This window comes from Nesoenas mayeri (assembly GCF_963082525.1).
Source record: "Nesoenas mayeri genome assembly, chromosome: 1".
Lineage (NCBI taxonomy): Eukaryota > Metazoa > Chordata > Aves > Columbiformes > Columbidae > Nesoenas > Nesoenas mayeri.
Window position 1 is genome coordinate 197,883,532 of NC_137541.1, and position 22,579 is coordinate 197,906,110.

General features: G+C 39.5%; 1 protein-coding gene across 1 annotated transcript in view; it reads left to right on the forward strand.

The window, feature by feature from the left end:
- PDGFD (platelet derived growth factor D) overlaps positions 1–22,146 on the forward strand; it is a gene marked incomplete at both ends in the record, with an annotated part of 139,104 nt that extends 116,958 nt beyond the window's left edge. The window contains 2 exons of the mRNA XM_080353601.1: positions 9,073–9,287; positions 22,012–22,146. Of these exons, the coding sequence (XP_080209727.1) occupies positions 9,073–9,287; positions 22,012–22,146 (350 nt within the window). The remainder of the gene's footprint in view (positions 1–9,072; positions 9,288–22,011) is intronic.
- Positions 22,147–22,579: the final 433 nt, after the last annotated feature.

Consider the following 22,579-nt stretch of genomic DNA (forward strand, 5'->3'; position numbering starts at 1 on the left):
CAAATGGTTTTGCTATTAAAGACTGAGGCAAAGAAGGCATTTAGTACCTGAGACTTTTCCTCATCTTTTGTCACTATGTTTCCACCTGTATCCAATAAAGGATGGAGATTCTCCTTAGCCCTCCCTTTGTTGCTGATGTATAGAAACATTTTTTTATTGTCTTTCACAGCAGTAGCCAGATCAAGTTCTAGTTGGGCTTTAGCCTTTCTGATTTTCTCCCTGCATAATCCCATGACATCCTTGTGTCCTCCTGAGTTGCCTGCCCCTTCTTCCATAGGTCATAAAGTCTCCTTTTATTGCCAAGTTCCAGCAGAAACTCTCTGTTCAGCCAGGCTGGTTTTCTTCCCAGCCGACTCGTCTTTTGGCACAGGGGGACAGCATGCTCCTGCATCTCTAAGATCTCCTTCTTGAACAGTGTCCAGTCTTCCTGGACTCCTTTTTCCTTCTGTACTGTCTCCCAAGGGACTCTGCCAACCAGCCTCCTAAATAGGTCTAAGTTTGCCCTCTGCAAGTTCAAGGTAGCAGTTCTACCATCCCCCTCCATACTTCTCCAAGAACTGAAAACTCATCTTGTGATCACTATGCCCAAGATGGCCTCCAACTATCACATCACCCACAAGTGATCTACAAAGATAAGAGTCAGGGTCAAGGAAAAGAAGTACTGTATTTTAGCATAGCTAATCACAGAATAGGTGAAGGGGAGGGGGGTGGGGGGCGCGCATCAGGAGATTTTCTCATCTAACCTCCCTGCTCAAGGCAGTTTCACTAACAGCAGGTTGCTTGGGGCCATGTCCAGTCAAGTTTTGAGCATCTTCAAGGATGGAGATCCTGCAGCCTTTCTGGACAACCTGTGTCTGACCACATTTGTAACAAAAACAAACAAACAAAGAAACCAACCAACCAACCAACCAAACAAACAAAATTTTCTTAAACATTTAAATAAGTTTTCTTGTGTTACAATTTGTGTCCAATACCTCTTGTCCTTTCAAAGACTCTGGCTCTATCTTCTTAACTCCCTCCCATCATGTATATATGTGTATAAACATATATATATATATATATATATATATATATATATATATATATATATACAGTTATAAGATTGATCCCTCCCAGGATACCACCTGCAAAGACCTTAATATTAAGAGTGTCTTGATTAAATCTGTATGCATGATAACTCCATTCAATCTACAAAATCTGATCTCACACTTCTGCAACACTGACGCAACTCTATTGAATAAAATGTGTTTTTTTCTATTTACACTATTGAAGTGAGATATTGGTGTCAGGTGTGTCTCGCTAATAATCACATGAAGTTTTAAATTTAATTCTATATATGTTCAGTGAGGTTTGCTGTTAACCACTCCAGTAGAAGTCGACTGTAAAATCACAGTGAAACCCAGACTGGAAGGACAGAGAAGAAAGCGGAAGACACACATTCACATTTTCAAAATCCTTAAATGAGAAGCCTTGTATAAGCTATAAACTACAGTGTACACCTCCTATGTGAAAATATGACAAGTAGATGTTTCAAATGACCTTTGCAGCGGTTGTAAATAAATTCAAAAAGGTCTGTTAGCCATTGCTGCATTTTAATATCTCTGGAAGTATGACTATTCAGCCTTAAGCTTATCCTAAACTCTTAGGAAAACAGAAGGTCATACCAAATAAAGTATATCCCTGAGAATAATTCCTTTTTCATTTCTGTAAATTGTTGTAGCTGACCTCAGTATCATAGTAGTTTGGCTATTACAAATATAAAGCATGTCTAGAAGGATATCACTGACTATTGGGTTAGTTAATACTGTTCTTAGCAAAACCATGGGTAGATATAAAATAGAAAACAGCCATACTCTACTATTATGTTGAACATCTAGACAAACAAGTCTCTATTCTTTTAGAGAGTCATAAGGAGCACTCAGACATGTTTGAAGGAAACCTCTTCATCCTACAGATTAAATTTTTGAAAGCATCAATGCGTCTGCTTGATAATGTTAGAAGAGCTCCTCAGAGATACTGTTGTAAACAGTTCCAGCCATCAATTAAGCATAATTTAACGTTTCCCACATGCTTGTTTGCATTTATCTTTTGTTGTTCACTCTGAAGTTTTACATCTAATTGAAAAAGGCTTTATAATTTTTAAAAGACCTCTTTCTGTGAAAGTAAAAGATCACTGTTTCTTATTGTAGAATTAGATCCAAATGTCTAGGGGATGGTGCCTAGATAAAGAGTTCATCTTTAAAACAGAAGAGTTTTTTCGCAGGTAAGTTTAGGAAGGAGCATAACATGTGGATAGATACATTCTGGTAATGAACAAGCCTACAGATAGCTCTGAGCTCATTTTCTTTTTGGGAAATGGTATGCAAGAAGTCTTTGGCTATCAGAAGAAATTAATCAGGTGGGACATTCCTGCAATAACATCTGATTGCAATGACAATTTTGCAAATTAAATAAATAAACACTTCCTGGCATAGCCACACTGTTCTCTAGAAGGGGAGTTGCAAGAAGAGACCACAAGTCTTCATGGAATGTTTTTGCTGTCCACTGCCAAACAGGTTCCCCAAGATCAGGCAAGTTTCACCATGTCCTTGACATTAGGTTTTAGTTGTCACTACTTAAAATGGTCTAGCAAGAAGTTAAAATTTTAACTCAGGAATGTAATTTCTCAGAGGTTTTCAAACAATGGCCAAAAAATTACTTCAAATGTCCAGATACTCTTTCTTGAAAGGTTCTGGGATGGCTGCCAACAAATTTCAGTGCATCAGACAGGGAGTGCAGGCATTATGAATGCTGAATGCCCTCTCATTCATGGCAAATGTGAATATTACAAGTAGATGGAACAGCTTTTCAAATAGCTGCTAATTTAAATATTTCTTGTGCTTAAAAAACAGAGTCTTCCACCCTTCTTCAGTTGGGAACGAAGTTGTCTGTTGCATTCAAGCTACACAAATTCATTAATTTCACAGTCTAATTCAGATCTGCATCCATACTCTTCCCTTCTGTGACATATGAGATTTTCCCTCATGTTTTACGTGACACTGTTGTCGGGCACTACAGTGGAAGCTTTTCTTATTAAATCCCTTTTTAGAATGCTAGTGAAACTTGCAGCATGTCATTTGTCACTGGAATAAGCTTTTCAATTCTATTGATTTTGATGAAGTTTACGACACTAATGGTTTGGCCCGCTTTTACTACTTGACCCATACCACAGCTGATAATTGGTTTGCTAGTCCATAATAGGCCCATATATTGTGAACCTTGTTTCATGCGGATAGCTATAATTTCACTGAAATTTTGATATCTCATTCTTCTAAAATAATAGTTGCTGTATTGAGGAGGTTTGTCTTGGCATTGTGATTCTGTAGTAAATCTGAATTGCAGCATCTTCTCCCCAGCTCCCACAAGAAAGACTTGGAGAGATTCCAAAGTTTTCAGATATATTCAACAAAGTGCTTTTTGTAGTGTCATTAAGCATGTGTAGTAGAACAGTGATTACCGTCAGCCATATGTGTTGAAAACTAAAAGCCACAGGGTTTGATCAAAATTCAGTGTGGAGAAGAATAATTTCATCAGTGTCAAGGAATTTAAGTGATTTAACCAGTGGACAATGTGACTGTTTACCATATGTATGGGACTGAATTTTCCAGTTCTGTTTCAATCACACCATAGCATTGGTCAGCTGCAGCACTGCTCTGAATGTCTTTGACTGCTTGTACAGCACCTCTGCTCTACCTGACACAGTCCTGGAACAAACCTTTATGCTAGTGGAACGTGAATGCTGTGGATAATGGGTGCAGTATGTTCATAGGTCTCTGAGAAGTTCCACGCTCTATAGGAGAAGGCTTTTAAAGCCAAGAATCAAAATGAAAACAGCAGAATGACCTCTGTTACAAGCTGTAAGCCACACATGAAAAAGCATGAGAGTCAAACTAGAACTAAGCCCTGCATATCTGGACTGATGCATGTCAGGTGAAGGGATTTCCATTTGTCATCACTGGACCTCATGACGTTCTTGCCAGCACATTTCTGCAGACTGCTGAGATACTTCTGAAAGGCAGCCCTGCAGGGCATGGACAGCTTCCCACAATTTGATGTCACTCACAAACTTGCTGGGGATTCACACAATTCCATTGTTTGGGTAATTTCTGAAGATCTTTAGTAGTACTGACCCCAGCATTATGCCCTGGGGAATATTGCTAGTAGCCAGCCACCAGTTGTGTTTGGAATTGCTGATCCCTTTGTTCAAGCCCCTTGGACCTTCTGGTTATCTATCCAATTTGTAGTCCATCTATCCCATTATATCTCAGCAGTTTGGCTGCAAGGGTGCTGTCAAAAATCAGCAGGGGCCTTTGCTGCTTTCACCTCATCCAGCAAGGCAGTTGTCTCATCATAGAAGACTCTCAGGTTGGTCAGTCACAATTTCCACTTGGAAAATCCATGCTGGCTGTTCCAAGTCACCCTCTTGTCTTTCACGTGCTTGGGCTTTGCTTCCAGCTGGATTTACTCCTCAATTTTACCATGAAGTGAGGCTAGGCTGACTGGTCTGCACCTTCCTGAATCCTTTTTGCCTTCCTTGTAAATGGTTTTGATATGTTATAGGAATACCCTGACAAGGTGGCTACCACTTCTTACACTTCACTTCTGGTATGGGGCTGATGCACAAAAAAAGTGTAAAATGTTCAGACATGTTGATGTTAGGGCCATGTATGAATTTGAAACAGCTAAAGTGTTAAAAGAAACCCTAACAGACTACCTGTCTTTTTAAAATTAATCAATGAGCAGCAGCACAGGTTTTCTCACCTCTCTGATCTTTAAGGTTGTCCCTGCTGAATAAGACATGGTATTACTAGAGTCCCTGATTTCAGTGCTTACTTCTGATTAAGATAAATGTTTCAAGGTAAGCACATTCCATAGTGCTATGTGAAATGAGGATGGACTGAAGCATAGGATTTGCAGGGGAGAAAGGGGTAAACACAGTAGCCCAAGTATCCAACTTACTGCTCCAGTGCATCTTTTTATGTCTCTCTTGCCTTTAAATTGAATCTCTGATGCAGACATTCTGTAATAATACTTTGAAGTTACTTGCATCCAGTCTACAGAACCTTTTAGTTCTAGTTTTAAATTAAGGACTCCAGTGGTTTCAGTTCTTGATAAGTAAAGCAGCAGGATTTCACACCAATCACACCAAGGCTCAGATACATTTTAGTCACAGCAGTGAAGTGATGCATGAAACTGACTGTACTGTAAAATCTCATTGTTATATGGATGAGGAAATGGACTGGCTCCAGACAATAAAACAATCCCAAGATGGGGAAAAAAGCACATTGAAACTTTCAGCAGAGAGAGTTCTTCAGAGCAAAATGTGTTCTTTGTTTAGGTGGCCACAAACTGTGGGCTAAAGCTAATTAGGCAATGGGAATTGTTCTTTGGTATCAGTGTGATATTACTAGGGTACAGTATATACTGTTCAGAGAAGACATCGTGCACTTACCTTATCCCATCAAGCATCAGATTTCTGTAGAACAGAGTCAAAAAGAGCATGTTTACCTCCAGATGAATTTTTATGATGACTTGTTTATCTCTTAAACTCTTTATTTATTGTTTACTTGTCTGCTTACAGTTATTTATTTTATATATTTATTATTATATATATTACATATTATATATATTTATTTTTATATATGTATTATTTATATTTATTTTATAGCATCACTAAAATAAGACCTTTCTGTTATTATATTTGCCCTTTTCACTCTGGACTCTGATACTCAAGATATGCTAAATGCAGAGAATTCACATCTTAACTGATAACTCTGGGATTTGGGGTCCCAAAAACTGCTAATATGTAAGTATCAGAATGCCTTGAGTATGAAACCAAGGAGAATTCACACATTTTTCCATTGGAAGATTTCCCATAGGTTTTTCAAAAATAGTTCATAATAGAAAAATACACTAAATAAAATGTATTTTGCTACTGGCTGATTTCAGAATTCCTGAAGAATGTGTCCAGAAAAATGTTTTGAGCCCTCATCAAAAATAGCTGACTCCTTCATACTGCATAGAGGAAAAAATTATCCTAATTGTCTGGTTATTCCCTCCTATGCTTCAAGCAAGTCAACAGCTCTCCGCAGTACTGACTCAGCTACAGCCTAAGAGACCCTGCAAAGACTTCTGAAAGTCATCAAAACTAGGCTTTTGAATGCTAGTTAGCAAAGCCTTCCCTCCAGTGAAAGCCTTTTGCCAGGTCACCCCTTCCATTTAAACTGAGCAGCTTAAGTACTGAAGCGAATATGTGTAACATGGTGATGGATATAATATGCTCTCTGCAGGAAAGCCCCCCCACCCTGGTCCTTTAAATGTCCGTGCTTTCCCTCTCTGCCAGTCTCATTACAAAGACTCATTTCAGTGTTGATAACACAGCAGTGATAATAGGTATCAGTTCAATGCAGGAAGTAGGACTGTTGAGCCTAAGGGAAGTTTCATCTGTGAAAGAGCAACTTTTGTTCAGTCCCCGGGACATCTTCTCTCGAACACAGATGTCAGTTCATGTGACCTGGGTCTGGGACCTCTTTAATGACCAGTTTGTCACTGGAAGCCTTGTTTTTTGTGCCACCTTAGCAGGAAGCATTGCAATCACAGGTTGCATTAAGCCTTTGAGCATTTTATTCTGTCTAGAGATGCACTAGCAGCAAGTGCTGTCCTAGTCCATGGCCAGCCTTCCCCGACAGGAGCCTGCTCGTATCAGTATCCATTCCCCTAAATTGCTGCAGTGCCAGAGTGTGGGTGATCCAGGCTTTCCCCTCCAAAAATCTCACTATTCATGAAGGCAGAATATATTCCTTTGGTTATTTTTTCTTTCACATCAATCATCTGAAATGAAGAGTAGCCAGATACCTCTTTGCTTTGTCGGTAAGCAAAGCTGATGGCAAAGGTTCTGATGAGAATGTTTAGAAGAGTGGCAATCACTTCTCTGCAAGAAGAGTTAGTTTGAGAGCCTGCAATGAAAAGAGGTGGCTGTGGAGAATGACAGCAGAGAATAAAATATCATCTGTTAAAACAAATAAATCGATATTCTCTGGACTTCTAAGTCCTGGCTGTGGACATTTGGAGTGAATTTTTCTCCCAGTGCATGAGTATACCAGCAGCCCCATTGATTTTGTGCTTGTATCAGGAGGATGATCTATACCTCTTTTGGAGAGATACTAGTTCTCTGGAGAAAACCTCTGAGATTTCACGGTGAGATGTATCACAATTGCTATAAAATCGCAATTTATCTGCTAAATTCCTTTTGACTGAAATAACACCTTGCCAGAAAAGTGAAGCTACTATGATATTGTATAGTAGCACTCAAGGCATTTACGTACCTTTGCCTCTTGCATATCTGCCTTGTGAATATCTCCAGGCGATAATGTCAAGGTGCATGATATTTACAAATCACAGCTTTTTACACTATTTACTTTGTGATGTTGACAAGGGCTGAGTCACAGAAGGCATGAAGTTTTGTAGTGCTCCTGCCTTCGTTGGAGGTTTTCACATGTTTATAGTAAAACACACACTTAGCTACACTCAGGACCAGAAATGGTGTTGAGCTATTAAACATGCGCATGAAAATCTGGTATGCTTACAAACACCACACCCTTGGTTCTCATTTGAACCATTCCTGTTTTCCTGTTGGTATATCTATTAGAAAATACTTTTTGGAGTGGGAAAGGACTATTTTTAATCTGCTGCACCATCAAGTCTGTTATTTTCCTTCCTTCAGCTTAATTTATATTTTGAATGTAGTTTCCTTGTCTTTTCAAAAATAATGTTCATAAAATTATTGGTTTGTCAGTTATATACCATGTTTCTGGCTTCCAGTTTCCCAATTTTTTTCTGAAAGTTGAAGATTTGAATCAGAGCAAGATGAATTCTTCAGCTTTCAAGCTCCATGAACTCAAAATGCATTTTCATTTTCTTTCTTGTTCTCTGTTTCAGCCCAGAGAACCTCACTTCTCAACACAAGTTCTCATGTACTCCAATTCTGAATGAGTTATTGAGCTTTTGAGCACTTAGTTGGTGGACATAACCTAAGGAGAAGAAGAAAGTAAAAAAGGAGGGGAAAAGAAATCAGAAAACTTTTATAGAAATAAAGTCATTATAACTGTTATTTTTATCTGTGTTACAATAGTGGAAAATGGATTTATGGAAGGGTGGTATTTTTTTAGTTTGTTTTAGCTTTGCAAGCTAAAGCTAGAAGCAGCACTTAAACTCACAGTTGAGAGTCTATAAGTTATTTTTATGGTTGGCTTTACTACTTGTTTTCGTGACACATCTCACAGAGACACCAGGCATTTAAACATCAACCAACTACTGGCATTCAATGAAGATCATTAGTTTTAATTGCATTTATTTGCCTATTATAGTAGCATTTGCCAGCTGAAATTAATATTGCCTAGATTGATTTCTCCATTTAAAGGAGAGTTATCTAGACTCTTATCCATAAACAATACAGACAGACAACTTGAAAAAGCAAATAATGCCACCTGTCTTAAATGCCCTTTTGAGGAAGGGATGAATCACTCTCCAAAGATTTTTCTCTACTGACCACAGGAAGAGCCTTGGTTCAAATGTTTGCATTTTGTATGCCTGCAGTTATGCAAAAAGTGTTAAACTCATAATAACAGAAAAGAGCTCATCATATAAGGAAGCCAGGTGTAAGCATGGGGAGGAAGACAGTAGCAGAGGTGGAATCTCACACCCAGGGATCCAGCAGATGCATGACAAGGAGAGAATAAAATAACCCAACTTCAACTTTCAGGCCAATATTTTACTGCAAGCCTTCGTCATAGCTTTATAGTCAGTGTGAGCCCTGTATGAGAGTCAGTGGAAGCAGGATGAGAGCCCGGATGGCCATCTGAAATGTTTTCAAATTGGTGAATTTATGTTTATCTGACCAGAAATTACTGCTATACTTCACATATTTTCCAAGTAGTGCCACATCACTTTGTGTTATTGGTTGCCTTGCGAGTGGTATAAACCAATGGAATGTCCCACTCGAATCCTACTAATGAAACCTCTTTTGCATTGCAGTTGACCTGGACAGGTTGAATGATGATGTGAAACGTTATAGCTGCACTCCAAGAAACTACTCTGTCAATTTAAGGGAGGAACTGAAGCTGACAAATGTAGTTTTCTTCCCCCGCTGCCTCCTTGTCCAGCGCTGCGGAGGAAACTGTGGCTGTGGGACTTCGAGCTGGAAATCCTGCACGTGCACGTCAGGGAAAACAGTCAAAAAATATCATGAGGTATTTTGACTCTTTCTCTTGTATTTTGTATTTCTTTCTGGTTATTTATTGCTCTTGTGGATTCTCAAGGGTTTTCTCGGAACTCTGTGTGTTGCTTATATTAATTATCATGGTATACTGATCATGCTATATCATCTTATGTTATCATTATCAATATCATCATTATGCTATTTCATGTTATATTATCATTATTATGTTATATTATCATGCTTATATTGATTATCGTGTTGGATCTGCAGTGAAAAAATCAGTGGGCAAAAATCACTAAATGCAGTGAAGTGTCACAAGCAAAGATGTTACCACAGAATCACGCCCATAATTTGAGAGAGACCAGAGTGGTTAAAAGAATGCTCCGTGTGGTCACCACTCTTCCTGAGGTCAAGGATCTGCTTAGGCTTCCAGACGGGTGAAGCTTAGGCTTAGATAATGGCAAAGCTTTTGTTGTCCATGTCTATGTCCATGTGTCATGTCCACGTCCGTGCTAGACACCAGAATTCACAGCTTCCACTGCTGTAAGAGGCACAAACCCACGTAATCAACCTGCAGGAAATACTGATTTTAACCAAGTTTAATATTAATGTATTCAATGTCACATTATAATACATACATAACATCATAGCATAGCTTCAGGATACTGTCATTTCTCTTTTTTTTTTCAGAACTTCTGCTATTTTCTTGATGAATGTCTGTCTTTGGGGTATATAGTGGATACAAACAATCACCCAGCAATTTGCATTTGGAAGTAGTGAATAAGCAGAGTGGAAAGAGTTTATATATGTGTTAAAAAGGGGTTTTAACAGGTATTTATGGATAAGGTAATTTATACGGAGCTCACTTTTGCCACCTCTCTGTGTGGATGTTACAACAACATCCTAGGGAACTTTGTTGCAAGTAGGAGGGTTACACTGAACTGATTTTTCCCAGCAAAGGACTGATACATCATGGATGTATATACCACTGGAAATACTCCTTTTAGTAACACAGAGACGTGTTCCTTGAGGCATTTGACTACACTTCCTCTTGTTTTATGCTCTGTCTTGTAAAAGTATGACTATGCTTGGAAATGACAAGTAACTTGTAAACTCTCTTCCCTTCCAGATTTATTACCTGTAGGAAGCAGCTGAATCTTTTTGCCTTGGATTTTCTCCCACTCAGTAATTTTTTAGGAAGGCAAATTTTTTGCATAAGAACAAAGTCCACTATGTTTTTTTCAGTCCATTCAGAGCACATTTAGACAGGTAAAAACAAGAAAAGATCACTTCCTGTTCTTGCCTCTAAACCAGTGTTTTCAGAACCAGACATGAACCATGTTCACCAAAGTGAACATATCTAAGAAAGTTACTTGGTATTATCATTTCAGTTGTCTGAAAGTAGCTATCTGCATGCCATGCTGACTTTATTTCTGGCACATGTCTTTTAAGAGCCTGATTTGTCACTTCACCTAAGTCTCAGGTGAAAGTAAACTTTATGGACTTTTAATCTGGATGTGGTGTGGTCTCATACCATAAAGGCATTAACTCATGAGACCCTAGCGTTGCAATAGCAGTGGGCTGTTGAAGGTCAGACATTTGGCACACGGTGAGCGGCTTGGTTACGCTTTTCCAAGGCAAGAGATTTTTCTCACAATTAACTGCAGAATACGGCATACTCCACATCACCGGGGACTACAGAATAGTTAACATTTTATCTAATTTGAAGCAAGATGCAGGGGATGGCCCTGGTAATTACCGAGTGGAAAGCCTTATCTCAGTGGTAGGAAAGTTAATTGGAAAAAAAAATTAATAGGTATAAAACACCTAGATGACTATGAGCTGATAAAATGAACTCAGAATGCCTTATATATGAATAAATATTTATGCAGCACCACAATGTTGTCAAGAATGCTAAAAGACCTGGCACCTCCTTCAGAGAGCATACAATCAACCAGACAAGATCAGACATGGATTAGAAACCAGTTAAGGGATAAAGAGCAAAGACGTGGAAGAGATGAGAGAAAGTAGCTATATGTGGGTTCCCCCAGCATGTGGATTAAGTGCTGTTTCATGTATGATCAATCTCGAAGGAGGTGCACAGAGAGGTGGCAAAAATGGTGGCTAGCACAGGCAACAATGTACTTTAACAGCAGAGAGTTCTGTGAGGGTTTTCAGAAGGCTGATGTAACTACTTACAAGTGCAGTTTGGAAAAGCAGCAAGCATTAGGATGGGCAGGCTCCACTATTTATTCATTTAACACTGGGTGCATGAGGGAAGGAGGGAGAAATTTGGGGTGGAAGTTGGACTGAAGGTCAAGTAGTGAATCACTGTGAAGAATTTCAGGAGAACAGTTGTTTAGTGCAGTTGTGATGGAAAAAACAAACAAACAAACAAACCACACAAAACCCAACCAAACAAAAAACAAACAAAAAAACCCACACAAAACCAAAACCAACCAACCAACCAAACAAGCAAACAAAAAACATTTCCCTGGGGTGCATTAAGAAAAGTGTGACCAGCAGGTCAAGGGAGGTTCTCCTCCTCCTCTACTCTACCCTGGTGAGGCCACATGTGGAGTAGTGTGCCCAGTTTGGGCTCCCCAGTTTAAAACAGACAAGGAATTACTGGAGGGAGTCCAGCAGAGAGCTACAAAGATGATAAGGGGTCTGGAGCATCTTTCTAATGAGAAGAGACTGGGAGAGCTGGATGTGTTCAGCCTGGAGAAGAGTGAGAGGGGGTCTTATCAATACTTACAAATATCTGAAGGGTGGGTATGTCAAGAGGATGGGACCAGACTCCTTTCAGTGGTGCCCAATGATAAGATGAGGGGCAACGGGCACAGACTGAACCATAGGATGTTCCATCTAAACATGCTTTTCTTTGAGGGTGCCAGAGCACTGGAACAGGCTGGCCAGAGAAGTTGTGGAGTCTCCTCCTCTGGAGACATTCACAACCTACCTGGACACATTCCTGTGTGATCTGCTCTGGTGAACCTGCTTTAGCAGGTGGGTTGGACTAGATGATCTCCAGAGGTCCCTTCCAACCCCCACCATTCTGTGATTCTGTGACAGTCTTCTGCAGGAAGAGATGTGAACAGGTAATTACACAGCAAATATTTCTTATGGCCTGGATAAATTGATGAGCTACTTGTACTGGGTTTTTACTGTTGTTGCTTAGAAGGATACAAGCAGGAGTTGAAAAGATAAATAGAAAGAGAAATTATACATCTGGGGAGATACAGAAGGAAAACATTGAAAGCATTTGTAAAGAAAGTGTCTCAAAAGTTTGGGGTAATTTCATTTAGAAAAAAAAAATATATAATAATTAAGAGAGGACACAGTGAAAGGTAGAAAATAGTGAACAGTACCCAAAGGAAAAGAAAAGTACAAGTAGAGTCCAAGAGAGGTTGAAAGGGAACTAATTTAAAATGCTAAAAAGAAACTTTGTTTTTTTGCACAGTAAATATATATGGAATTTCAACCCATAAATATGGGTGGTACATAACTCAGAATTATTCTAGGAGATTTAGAAGTAAAATGTAAACTAAAGAATCCCAGGTCACATCTGTATCAGAACTTAAGCCAACTATTGACAGTAGCTATAAAAGAAAAATGCTGATTATAAACATGTTATCAAGCACTTATTTTTTATCAGGTGTTTGGGAGCATCTGGTGCTGGCACACTGGAATATCACACTAACCAGGTATTGGTCAGAACCAGGATGTCAAGACATACATCACACCAAAAGTAATCACTAAATTCAGGAAATTCAATATTCACACCAATACATTACTGCAAATTTATTTCACTACTCCTTTGTTCTTTGAAAACTGTATGAATTTAAGACAGTGTTTCAGCTTTAACATTAAATGGCTTTTGTAAGTTTAAATTTAAACTTGATCCCTTAGGGATGAATTAAAAGCTCACTGAGCAGAAATTAAGCCAAGTGGCTCCCATTAATGTGAGTAGAAGTCATGCAGATAAATTCATGTGTGACATACTAAAGATGTGTCCATTAATTTTAGTCCAAAATATTTTCCACTTTATTATTATTATTAGCCACACAGAGCTAATCAGTTTCATTCTTTATTCTCCTTTGTCACTTAACTCTAATTTTATTAAATGCCTGGGGAGGAGCTTCTTGACATGCCAGTTTTAGAACCATGGAGCTGGTTTACTCCTTTCAAAACCAATTTGAAACCCACTAACCTGAACCGAAAAGCCTTTAGTTGCATAACAAAAGATAGAGCTTTACACTTTATGAAATCCCCAGAGCTGTTAATTTGGTTAAAAATTACTTTGATTTCCTTGCAAAAGACACTAGAAGGAAATACAAGATGGTGGAGCAAAGAAGGTGCTTGTAGCAGCTGAAACAGAGTCCTGCAGACTCCAGACCATTTCTCTTGTCAGGCTCATTTTGCCAAGCTGCTCTCCTGGAGCTTCATCCGCTCAGCTCCTGGACCCACCAGAGCTGCTTGTCCTGCACATGGGTATGCTTGTTCTCAACAGTAAAAATGCGATTGGATATAATTTAAAAGTTGTTTGGCTACCCAATATTTTTGGGTGAGAATGACAGGCAGGCAAATACTCCAGAAGCAATAGGTTCTTTTTTGGCTTTGTGGTCAGTGCCTTGAAGTACTGGGATGGCTGTGTTCAGGCAGCTATGGGGACACCAGTGCTCAGAACCTATTATTGAAAGGCTGGCTTCTAGTCCAGGGAGATTTCAAGGTTACCTTCTCCTTGTATTCTTAATGGTTTTTAGTTCCCCCTTAGCTCCTATTCAAAGCCTCGCACTGTACTCATCACCGAGCGCTCCCTCCTGGTATCACAGGAGTAGTAGCTGTCATGTGTAGCCTTTAATTTCCCCAAGCTGCAAGTGCCGCTCCAGTTCCCTGAACAGACTATACTGCTCTTTCCTATCATGTCCAATTGTAAGAAATAATGCAACAGCAGGGAAAATGAGAAAATGAGAATGCCACAGTAAGGGGTATCTTTTTCTTTATTGCCCTGGGAAATGCTAATACTGAGATCTTGGGAGTTTTTTATAACCTGGAAGTTTGCCATAAGTTTACCAAAATACTCGGCAGTTTCCAGAAATAAATGGGTTCACATAACTTGACTAAACAGATAGTTTTATGGGTGGGGTTTTTTTGCAGGAGTCTTGTGATGCTCTGTGGTTTTCCACAGCTTCTGGGTTTGCTTGAGACCAGTGCTCATGGATAAATACTCATGACTCACCACATAGTGTCATGAACCCTGCAAACCAAACAGGCTGAGCGCTGGCAGTATCTCAAAATGTCTCTCAGGCACAGCCTACTCTAAGCGATACTGAGTTATGTTGCAGGGCTCTGTGCAAAGGAAAGACAAAGCAATTCATGAAAGTGGATGCAGCACACCTTAATCAAATGCTCATGTCTACTGCTGTCTAACTTGCTAAAGGGGAACTGAAATGAAAGCTTATTTTCCATTGCAGTACGTTTCTTTTGAAATGCCTAGAGCTGTTCTTTGAAGGAGGCAGGGGGCTCTAAACCCAGAGATAACCCGGCCCAGAGGAGGTGTGGGGGAACTCAGGCCAGGACTCAATTCAGCTCAGGCTGCGGCTGTGCCATCCACCCAGCATGCACATACCTCAGAGAAACAAGAAATCGGTTTCCCCATCTCATTGCTGTAGCTGATGAGATGTGAAATGAGTTTCCGTGAGGAATAAATGCTCTTAAGGTAGCAACCAGAATTTGTCAGAGTGTATAAACCTCTACACACGCAGTGCTGAGCAACACAGCTAAAAGGCATATAAGAAAAAAGCAAAGTGGTGAAAGCTGATTGCATCTTTTACCTAGTTACTTGTGTCTCCTGCACAGACATGCATTTTTCACTTCACGTTTTATGCCTTCCCTCCCCTCCTTTTCTTTTTCCACCGTTGTACCTCTGTTCAAGTTTCATATTGACTGGAGTTGTCTGGTGCCTTCATAGGACATACATGCAATTAATTCTTAACGATTTAGATTAGTGTTAGGGTGGCTACTTTGTAACCTCTAGCTGCCCTGAGTAGGGTAGCAGGCACCTCAGAGTGCCTACACAGTGCCAAGTGTAGGTACTAGAGAGAGTGCAGAGGAGTCGACAAAGCTGGTGAGAGGCCTGGAGCACAAGTCTGATGAGGAGCAGCTGAGGGAGCTGGGGCTGTTCAGCCTGGAGAAAAGGAGGCTGAGAGGAGACCTTATCACTGCCTACAACTACCTGAAAGGAGGTTGTAGCATGGAGGGTGTTGGTCTCTTCTCACAGGTGATAGGACTAAAGGAAATGGCCTCAAGTTGTGCCAGAGCAGGTTTAGATTGAATATTAGGAAACATTTCTTCATGGAAAGGATTGTCAGGCATTGGAACAGGCTGCTTGGGGAAGTGGTGGAGTCACCATCCCTGAAGGTGTTTAAAAGGCATTTAGACGAGGTTCTTAGGGACATAGTTTAGTGCTAGAGTTAGGTTAGGTTGTGGTTGGACTCGATGATCCTGAGGGTCTCTCCCAACTGAAATGATTCTGTGATTCTATTCTATTGTTCTAAGCCTTTGCACAAGTTATGAGGCATAGAAACAGCTTTAACTGGACCAAACATTGTAAAGGGAAAACTAGACAGCAAGGAATATTACTGGGGAGAAAAGAACAAGGGAGCAGTGGAGAAAATAGAAAGGTGACATGGAACTACAATGAGACAAAGGAGTTGTTCCGATAGATTTACAAATGTAACTAATACAATTTGGTGCTGTGAGGGCTTTTCTGTTTTCTGAGAGAAGCAAACCTTAAGGAGGAACTTGAGAGTGGAGACAATAATTCTCACCCTGCCTTTACACAGGGAAGCATAAGATAGCTGGACAAAAATTATACAAGTATTGCCAATACAACAAAGGAAATTTGCTAAGGGATTAAAAAGAGCTTGCATCATCAAACCAGTGTGCAGGGAATATGGTCTGATTGTTGTATGTTCTGGAGTTGATAGGACATGTATAAAGGAGATAAAAGGTTGTTATGGTAATAAAGGCACAGACTTAACCTGACAGAAGTGTTAATGCATAGAAATATTATATAAGAAGCAGCAATGGGATTTATTTGGAATGCAAACACAGGGAAACAGAATGAGTCAGAAACAACTGCTAGGTCACAGGATGAGCGAAGAAAGCATAGAGGTGCAATGAGAGAAGAAAGGTTCATTATTTGCTAGAATAGCGAGTTCTTGGGTTAACATCTGGAAGTTAAGCAAGTGGGAGATCCTGTGACACATGTCTGGCCAGAGAGGCAATTTGGGAAGGGATACATGTGTATTCAGTCAGCGAAAAAGCCATGATGCATGACAAGATCACCCAAAGTGCGGGTGGTGTTGATGTCAGGTGTGTCAAAAGCATCATAGCTTTAGTGACTGTTTTAGATGTCCGAGTTGTAAGATAGTTCATTTGTTTTTCCATGTTTGCTGTATTAAAACCAGGTGGTTTTGTTTCATACAAATAATAATAATAATAATAATAATTAAAAAAAAGCAGAATCCATAATCCCATCTACATTTAATAATCCCGTATTTTGAATGCTACAGCTGATCAGCAAACAATCTCTTTTTTGTTTTTCTTGTTATCCTAGAATTATCTCTGGTAAGAATGAATACAGCTTTGGGTCTGTGTCATTATTTTAGGCTGTGTGCCTACTAGAATAAAGGTCCTTATGCAAAATTATGAACCACATTCCCATAATGCTTGGTTTCTTATGCTCAGAGCACAGATATAATGTGTGTGACCTTTGGATTAGATAACTTTCAAAAACTGCGGAGTAAGATTTTTCATCTGTATCAGAACTTGGATCTGTGTTGAATGCAATTTTGATGCTTCCTCTTTCATGAATCTCAGACAAATATAATTTCGTTTGCATGCTAGAATGATGGTATTTTTGGATGAGCAGAAGGAGATTAGATAATGCTGCATAGCAGGATTTTAAAATAAGTTCTGCAAAGTACAAATTTCACTATCTAAAATAGCATACAGAGTTGCTCTTCATCCTTTGGTAAGCCATAGTCAAGTTATTGGTTATCTGTGGTCTTCTAAAGCTTATAGGAAAAAAAAAAATCAAAACAGAACAAAACAAAACAAAAACGACAGATATAAATATAAATATATAAATATAGTAAGTACAAAATGGCTATAAGTAACGGGATACCCCTTTTTAAAAAAGTCATTATTTATAAGAAGTTTTGTCTGGGTTTCCTATTACTCTCTGCTTTTTATTAAATCAGCAGTCAGCCATCATGTACTGTCATGGCTAAATATTGCCCGACTTCAAAGGTAAATGATGCATGGCCAGGATCATCAGCAAATGCTGCAGGGAGTGGTTCTCATCTGGCTGTACCCATCCCAAACCATGAGTCCAGCCTTTGGGCTCCCCTCTGAGTTATTAGAGCCAGCCCCACCAGAGATGAGTATTTCAGGTAAATCTTTCTCTGGAGTCACTTCTTTGTTGATGCTCCTACTGGAGAAATGCCAGGTATGGGTCAAGGTGAACAAGTTATCTCTAGCTGGGTCCTTTCCCCATCAGTCATCACCGATCTGCTTTCCTCAGCCCCTGGCCGTGAAGTTTCCTTACAGATCTGCTGAGATCAGAGGGGCTGCCAGGCATCAGTCCTGACCTGCTGTGCTCCACAGGCCACTGGAGAGCAACCTGCTGTCCCCAGACCAAGACCCAAACTTGTACTGCATACCTTCTGGAAAGTCAGCCATCTTCTGATGTCCCCAAACAGGCTGGAAACCCCATGTTTCCTTGGAGAGTTGTCCAGACAATGAGTTCACCTGACTTAAACAAGCATGTCCTAATTCTGGTTTGAAATTTTCTGGCTTTAGCATCCAGATATTGGTTTTTGTAATGGCTTTGCTGTCTCATTTAAAGAATCCTTCAGAAGTCGACATCCAAATTCAGTGCATGATCAATGAGCAAGATTCCTGGCAAGGAAAGGCATGTAAGCATTTTCTTTATATTTCCTTCACCACTGCCCCCAAGGAAAATTATGCAGTGACCACAGTCACCTCACCTTGAAACCTCTCAGATGCTCATGCATATCAACAAAGTAAAATGCCATCCAGCATATTGGTGTGCTCCTATGGATCTGTCTGCAGAATAAATGCTACAAGGCCCTAATACCTTTTCTGTATCACCTATAAACATCAAACCCAGCTCAGAAGCTAAGTCTGTCTTGATTTTCTTTATTGCTTTAATAGTTTTCTGACCATAATTAACTCAGTGTTTGGTGATGGGAATATGGCTGTAGTCATATAGTCTTTGTGAGGCAATGATCTGAACAGCCAAGGCACCACATTTTGATTAGTAGTGACACACATTGCTCTTTTAATTTGAAAACTACAAGGTTATTGTTCTTTTTCACCCACATGAACCTTCTGTGCATTCCAGACCTTCCTCACATCCCTATTTTCTTACGACTACTGATCCCATCAAAAAAGCAGTAATAGAGTGTCCTGAACAAAGTTTCTTTGAACTGTTTTCATTAATTCATTAGTTCCTCACCTTTAAGGATCTGACCATGTAATGAATAAACAGCAGCTATTTTCAAAGGGTTTTCTTTCAGCTACTGTGGACACCAGAAGTGCCCTTACTTCCTTGTTCTTTTCAATTCCCTTGTATTTAGCTGAAACTAAAACTATTAGATGGAAGCTAGACGGAGAGCTTTGAACATCAGTTCTGTGATCAGCTATTAAAGCAGCCCCATTTCAACTATGTTCAAACATTACCTTCCTGTCTTGTCTGGGGAAGTGCCTACCAATTCATTTCTCTGCTCTTATCAGCAAAGCCCATATACTGTGCTCATGTTTCTTAATATAAAACACAGGGAAAATCCTCAAGCTGTCAGGAGGTCTGTTAGCTTAAATAAAGTCCACATCTTTGCTCTCATCCTGTTGCATACTTTCTTTTGCTCTCAATTGCAAAAAGGAGATCTACCTATCCATAATCTTGCAAAGTGTCAGTCATCTGAAATTGTCAGATTCTGATGAAAGGAGGCTTTTTTAAATAAAGAATTTTACCATGGGTTCAGCATCAGCAGCTGTACTTGATTTTAGAAGAATGTTTTCTTTAAAAAGGCATCTTTTAAGAAGCAGTCTATTTTCAGCTTTGTAATAATCACAGCAACCCAGTTGGGTTCAGTTCCTCTGTGTTTTGGCTGACAATGTGGTACAGTGAATTGTCCTGGTGTCCATCGGGATTTATTGCATATATTGAGGCAGTCAACGTTTGAAATCAATGCAAATCCATAATAATTTTTGTGCTTAAAAAAAAAAAAAAATAAAAAATACTTCTTACTGCATTTCTAACAGGAAAAATACGTCTGCCCAACACGTGAAAACAGCATGTCTGTACCTTGCTTAGGCACAGTCCTTCCTCTCAATCTTACATAAGTTAAACATAAATTTTATTACAAAAGGGATAGACTGTGTTCAGTGCTTGCCACTTTTGTAACATCCCACAGCCTTCCTACCCTTCAAGCATTAGGTAGAGAATGAATGGTCTCATCCTGGAGGCTGTTCACATGCCTGCCTTTCCCCACCTGCTCTGAAAAGCCTTCATGATTACCCTTTGGCGAGTCATTCACACTTAATTTTGGGGACTTTCTGATTCTGTTGAAATTGCTAATACTTTCTTGATCTGGTGTGCAGCTCCTTATTCCCTCTCCTCATTGAGATCATCTCAATTCTTGTACAGTGTTGCGACTCCAAAGTACAGAAAATACTTTTTTTTTTTTAAAGAAAGAGGATTATTAATGGAGTAACAGTATGATCAGTGAGTTAGGTGACCTGTTATTCAGGGCAGAAGCCTAGGTGTTTTTGTGGCTGAGACGCTAAAGATGTTTAGGTCCCACTTGACCATTGGTTTGGGCAGGTCGTAGACAAGACAGACTTGTCTCTATCCTTTGAACAAGCAAGACAAATGTAGATGAATCAGCAGTCACTTGGCCAAGCCAGCCTGAGTCACAGCAGCCTGTCAAGAGGTGAGATGTGTTAGCTCTAGTATCTTAACAGTGTATGGTTTCTGGACTGAGTGCTTCAGGCCACAGAGAGCAGAACCATCCCACCTGCCTAGCACCAGGTGTGGAGCTGCAGCCTTGCTTTCTCCATGTGCTGCTCCCCACCAGTAAATAAGTGACTTTAAAAGAGAAAGGACCATATAATGCCACTGGTAGTTTTTCTACTGATGTGTTGCAGACCCTTGAGCAAATCAGTTTCAGATACTCCATCTGTACAAATCTGACAATTACGTGTACCTTTCTGTGCAATGTACTGTGAGATCTAGGAAGAAAAGTGTTGTAGGAGACTTAAGGAGTTCTTTGTCTTAATTCATTTGTTGTATCTAGTCCAAAATAGTATTTCAGTTTCAGGGCAGAAATTGGAAACTAATTTCTCTTTTGTTAACTAATGTAGGCCCATCAACAGCAAACTAATGAATCAAAACAGGATTTCCTCCCCTCAGCCTGCGCCACCGTGCTAGTGGGAGTATGAGCTCTTATACAGCAACTCAGCCTCCTACGGTGGGCTCCCAAAGCATGTCCCCGCAAACACCATCCTCCTCCGCTTCTTCCAGTCCATATTTTACATACTTAAACTATCACAGAAGATTAGATAGAATCCAACATTATTGCTGTTTTCTACATAGCCATAAAGCCATTTTCAAGAAATCATAGGTTCATAAAATAATACAGGTTGGAAGGCAGCTCTAGGAGTTGTCTAGCCCAATCTCCCATTCAAAGCAGGGAGAATTTTGAAGTTAGATGAGGTTGCTCAAAGCCTTGTCCAGTTAATTTTTATGATCTTCAAGGTTTCTGCAACTTCTCTGGATAGCTCGCTCCAGTGTTTAACCACTGTCAGTATTTTCTTCCATATATGCAAAAAGGATTTATTTTGTTATGATTTGTATTCATTGCCTATTTTTTCATCTTCTTTATAAACTACAACTTACTTTTTTAAGAGTCTCTGTGTTATCTTGCCTAGATAAAATTATTTTGAATTTTCTTATATGATTTATAGTTCCCTAGGAAATAACTTTTTGGTTGTGGTGTTTTTTGGTTGGTTAGTTAGTGGGTTGTTGGTGGTGTGGTTTTTTGGTGTTTGTTTTTTTGGGTTTTTTTCACATTATTCACAGCAATCTCTTAACAAATTATTTAAACCGAGGCAGAGATTTTTAAGATAAGCCAACAACAGTCAGATTCCAGAGAAGCTCAATGGTATCTGGCACATATTTTGCACAAGCTCCATTCATCTCCTTCTGCCTTCCACAGGCACTTTATTTTTGGATCAATTCTAAAGATATGTGTTCAGAAATTTCAAATTATATAAAAAAATGTTCCTTCTTCTTTAGAATAAAAATATTATACAAGTGAGAGAAGGGGCAGAGCAATTTAAAAATGTATGGGACTGCAAAGACAAGCCAAAGGAAATACGCTTCATAATTTGCATGCAAAGGAACAACTCTGGGCATGGTTAGGGAACTGCACAATATAAGGATATCTTATATGGGAAATAATCCAATCTGTCAAAACTTCAGGATGAACAGTACAGCAAGATGTCACAGAGTGGAATGAAAGAGCTGGAACTAAAAATTTGTCCAAATAAGTGCTGGTCAGGGCCATTAAGGGCTGTTGGTGCCTATAGGGTCCCAACTATCTCATCTTCAAATCTATAGCAACATTTTCTAATCAATGCATTTCTGTTGATCCTCCCAGGTGCTGAAATTCGTCCCTGAGGCTGGCCATCCCAGAAGAAAAGGCAGAACCAGGAACAACATGGCCTTAGTAGATATACAGCTGGATCACCATGAGCGTTGTGATTGTGTCTGCAGTTCAAGACCACCCCGATAAAAAATAAATTAAAACCATATAAAAAAACAAGACATATTAATTGCGGCTTACTGGACATTTACTTTTAAGCAGGTTTGCTCTGAGGACCTTTACTCACTAGTCATTTGAACTTTGTTACTAGCCTGCCTTTGCAAATAGTAAAAATGATTGTTGTGTTTCAGCATAGCTGTGCTGATTAGCGCCATGGCAGCTAAACAGGTATATCATAGATTTATGTATCAGCATCCAAGAATATAGGATTATGGTTATCTGTAGCTAGATTCTGAGGGTTGAGATTTTCAAAGCTCACTAGTTGTGTAGGTATTTGTGGTAGCTAGCAAAGAGATAGTGTTGTGTTTCTGTTTCTCACTCACCTGTTCCTACACTCAAATTCTGCTGCCATTTCTGCCCACTCAGCTCTCCTGATGTTCAGTAGGGGTTTGTGGGTATAAAT